Source organism: Oenanthe melanoleuca, chromosome 5 (genome assembly GCF_029582105.1).
Source record: "Oenanthe melanoleuca isolate GR-GAL-2019-014 chromosome 5, OMel1.0, whole genome shotgun sequence".
In the NCBI taxonomy this organism is placed as follows: Eukaryota; Metazoa; Chordata; class Aves; order Passeriformes; family Muscicapidae; genus Oenanthe; species Oenanthe melanoleuca.
The window spans coordinates 6,343,527-6,347,539 of NC_079339.1; the positions used below are offsets into that span (position 1 = coordinate 6,343,527).

Genomic DNA, 4,013 nt, shown 5'->3' on the forward strand with positions numbered 1-4,013 from the left:
GTGAAAGTATTCGTGGATTTCTGTATTTTCACACCTACATATTGACACAAATTTAATGCCTCTTCTGCCTAATGCAAAAGGTTTTAAATTACAAGAAAGTTCAAAAAACAGCCCAATACATATCAAAAAGATTTACATTTACCACATTTTCTTAAAATGTGCACAGCTTCACAGCAGAGGTACTGGGCTTCCACCTTCTACTGAAAAGTTTATTTCAATGGATAAACCTAGAGGCTTGAAGAAAAGAATGGACCAGATGAAAGCCCCTCCAAATACCACACAAGCCCAAATAAGAGAAGGAGTTATCAACAGTGAAATTCCTTTATTGATAAAGTTCAATACTAACTTCTTTCTACTTCTAAAACTTCCTAAATTTCTCTGACCTAATCCTACATTTTTAACAATGAATCTACTCCTCAGTTCTAACATAAGCTACTGTTCAATACTAACTTATATAACCCTAAACACCTAATCTGAAATTTGAAATAAAATCCAGAGGTCACTGATAATGAAGGCTGAAGCAGATCTGTGGTACCAGGATTCCACTCATTGCTTGTCATATTCAGATATTCTGCTCTGAATATGGGACAGCTTTTTGTGGAGGTACTGGCACCTGCTCTTCATTTCAGAGTAGCTGGGGCTACCCTGTGAAGGAGAAAGCAAAAGAAAATTAGGGCGTACAGACATTTCTGCAGAGTTTAGAATCTGATGTCCTTTGCTTTCAAGAAGCCTTGAGCCAGACTCAGCAGTAACCATGGCCCTGCAGGTCTGGTGTCACACATACCTGTTCTAACTGCTGATACTCTGTTAGGATTTGATGAAGCAGCATCTTCAAGGAAAAAAAAAGAAGAATATTTTACTACAACCACAAAGACAAATCTAGGCAAAACACTAAAAATACCCTCAGTTTGACTCTAGAGATTTTCTTCTCTGTGAGCCACCACTCTTCTGGGAGATTTGCAAAAAAAAAAGCCCAACTCCCAGCATCCCCCAAGATATGCAATTAAGCCTCTCAATAGGGAACAGAAGGAGCACATGCTCCAAGACTCCGCTTGGGACACATCTCATCTTGCTGTTTGTTCACAGACAGCTCAAACAAGGTTTTTTGGGCAGGGTCTCGCAAAAATCAGAACCACCCCAAACTGAGCACATATGACAGATCTGCTGCTTCCCTTTGTCTGACTGAGCAGTTCCAGGGAATCCAAAACATTGCTGTGAAGAAGCAGAGCCTTCATGGTTTCATCCATCTTTACCTGATGGGCTTCAGAGCCTGGAATGAGACACTTCCATTGCTCATGAAACTGTATGAAATTCTTGTTGATCTTGTCAATCTGAAAATGTAAATTCCTGTATTCCTCATACTCTGCATTGAAGTCATCCTTGTAGTGCTGGCATTGCTCCAAGGAGACTATGGCAATGTATTTTCTAATGGAAAAAATTAGATCATTTTTCTGTGAGTGAACTCTAAGAGAACATTCTAATGTGTTCCTATTCCATAAAGCACATGTGTAGTTTTACATCAACCACATGGCAAATGCCAAACACAGACTCCCAAGGTTCCTGTTAGTTGCTCTGGGACTGACTTTTCTATATGCAAGTTCATGAGCTTAAGAGGATGCAGTCAGGTAACTCCAGAAATCTGTCACATTTCTATGACACTTAGTTACTAATAGTTGACATTGGAGAGGTTTTCTTCATTAGCAAGTGGAGCACATTTAGAAAACACTGGCACTCATTTCAAGTATCAAAAAATCAAAAAAGACCACAACTTCAGGAAGAACAGAAACATTGATAAATTATATTCTCTTTCGATATAGGAAAAACTTTAAAATTAACATTTACTTTTGAAAATCCATCTGCAATACATTTTTGGCAAGGACTGCATTGAAGGATTTGCTTACACAGAGTTTAACTTCTGAGCTACATTGATGTCTACCTGTCTAACAGCAAAGCAGAGTTCATGGTAATATGAGATTCTTCTAGAGGACAGCAGTTACAAAACTGAGCCTTGAACTGAGGCGCTTGTAATACGGCAACAAAAACAAACTCTGTACTAGTCTGAAACTACAACTACAAAAAAACCCAAACCACATCATCTCCTAAGGAGGGCAAAACTCATTAATGCTTAAAGCCACAGATGGGAGAAAAATGTTCCTCATTCCCTTCTCCCTCAAGTCAACACAAGTGAGTTTTAAAAAGCTCATGATACAAATCCAATATGAAGTGGCAATGAGAATAATAGACACCCCTTCCCAGCACTGACACACCAATGCTTCTGCTCCTCTGGGCCTGAACACCTGGTTCTTTTGAATGACAAAAACTCCCACGACATGAAAATAAATGCTTCAGAGCATCCTGAGAACAATTGCTAATGCAGTAAATCATCAACACCTTGAAATTCAGTACCAAGACAGAGAGCAGCTTGTGCTAGGGATGCATCCCAGGTCAGATGCACCTGACTGCTGTGCTGCTGTATTCTGAAAACAAACAGATGTTTTTCAATGTCTTGGGAGGTACCAGAGAAGAAACAGCCTGGACTTCTGACATCTGCCCAGTGACACTTCCTAGCAAGAGTCCTAGCACAGGCCTCACTCAGCTGCTCCCCTGCAGGGTCAGCCTTGCCCTCAGCCTTCCCACACAGCATCCCTGGCTGTATCCAGTGTGACCCAGAGCCCTGCAGTGCCTGCTCCAAAGGCCACAGCTGCCCCAGAGCCCAAGGGCTGCAGGAGGCCTGGGTACCAACATCACTGCTCTGACAGAAGCTGGCAGCCATTCCCAGTGTTTGATACCACACACACACTCACAGTTCTCCATCCCCTCCTGTAATGCAAATACGAGGAGGGGATGCAGCACCACTGCTGCAGCTGACCCTGAGCAACTGCACTGCGGGAAGGGAGGGACAGTCCAGGCTAAGCCCATTTCAGATCTTAGCCTTGGAGATCCAGCAAAACCTTCTCAACATCATCCTTTCAAAACTGGGAAGAGTCTCACATGTCAACCCACTGCGAGTGTCAGGGCTTAACTACTATTTCACTCACCTCAAGTAGTCTGCTTGGATGTTTGTTGCAGAGCATGTGGAGACAATGGAAGTATGTTTTCTTTCTCCTGCAGAAAAGCAGCATTTTGACACACTTCATCAAGAGATCTTTTAAAAGCCAAACAATACTCACTGGATGGCCTTGTAAAAGTCCTTCAGAGCTGTGTTCTCACAGTAAATTTTTCAGAAAAACCTCCAAAAATCAATAATGGGGCACACACAACTTTCTCTCAAGCAGCCAGTTCTGGGCTTTAGAAAGAAGGCATGGCCACTTTATTCTACTGCACTACCATGGTGTAAAACTCAGCTCAGCTCAGCTTTTCTGTTTTGAAGTTATAAGGTGGCATCTCCACAGCTATTCACGTCACTCAGCAACAGATGCAGTTTCACAAAAGAAAATAGCTTGAGATAGACAGAGGGGGAGAGAGAGAGACCAACATAGTGTTTCTAATATGAAATAGAGAAAAAAGCTGGAGTTCTTCTCATGCCATGTTTTCATGGCCATTTCCTTGTCCATTCCAGAGGCCTAAAGTTCAGATGAAACAAAGTTTGGATGCAAAGTTTCTGCACTCTTGTCAGGAGGATAGTCACAGTAAGTTCCATACAACTTGTAAGAACAGCTCTGCTGTGAGCATTTCATTTCCAAAAGTGTGTTTGCTCTCATGGCTCAGTCATGACAAAAGCTGCAGCCTAAGCCCCAACTTGAAACACAGTCCAGATTTTTCCTTCACCAACTGTACTGAATTTTGTGGCTCCTGAAGAACAATGCTCACGTGTTTTTAGATTCAAGCAAGAATCTTTTCTTGCTGTAGAGACTGTGTGTAAGGAAAAGACAGCTTACATCCCTTCCAGCCCAAGATCTAAGAACATCTAGTACCTGCGGGTACTCAAATCTTGGGCAGTATGAAGGTGGCACATCCAGAGCCCCTTGGGCACCCCCACCACCAAAAAGACCAAGGGTGAAGAATGACTGGCT

At 42.3% G+C, this 4,013-nt stretch overlaps 1 protein-coding gene across 2 annotated transcripts in view; it reads right to left on the reverse strand.

Moving 5' to 3' along the window:
* Positions 1-304: 304 nt before the first annotated feature.
* LOC130253934 (RNA polymerase II elongation factor ELL2-like) overlaps positions 305-4,013 on the reverse strand; it is a 16,220-nt gene continuing 12,511 nt past the window's right edge. For both annotated transcript variants that reach the window (XM_056492981.1, XM_056492982.1), the window contains exons 6-9: positions 3,039-3,105; positions 1,254-1,425; positions 785-829; positions 305-645 (exon numbers count right to left, since the gene is read on the reverse strand). In XM_056492981.1, the coding sequence (XP_056348956.1) occupies positions 547-645; positions 785-829; positions 1,254-1,425; positions 3,039-3,105 (383 nt within the window). In that variant the 3' untranslated portion in view covers positions 305-546. The remainder of the gene's footprint in view (positions 646-784; positions 830-1,253; positions 1,426-3,038; positions 3,106-4,013) is intronic.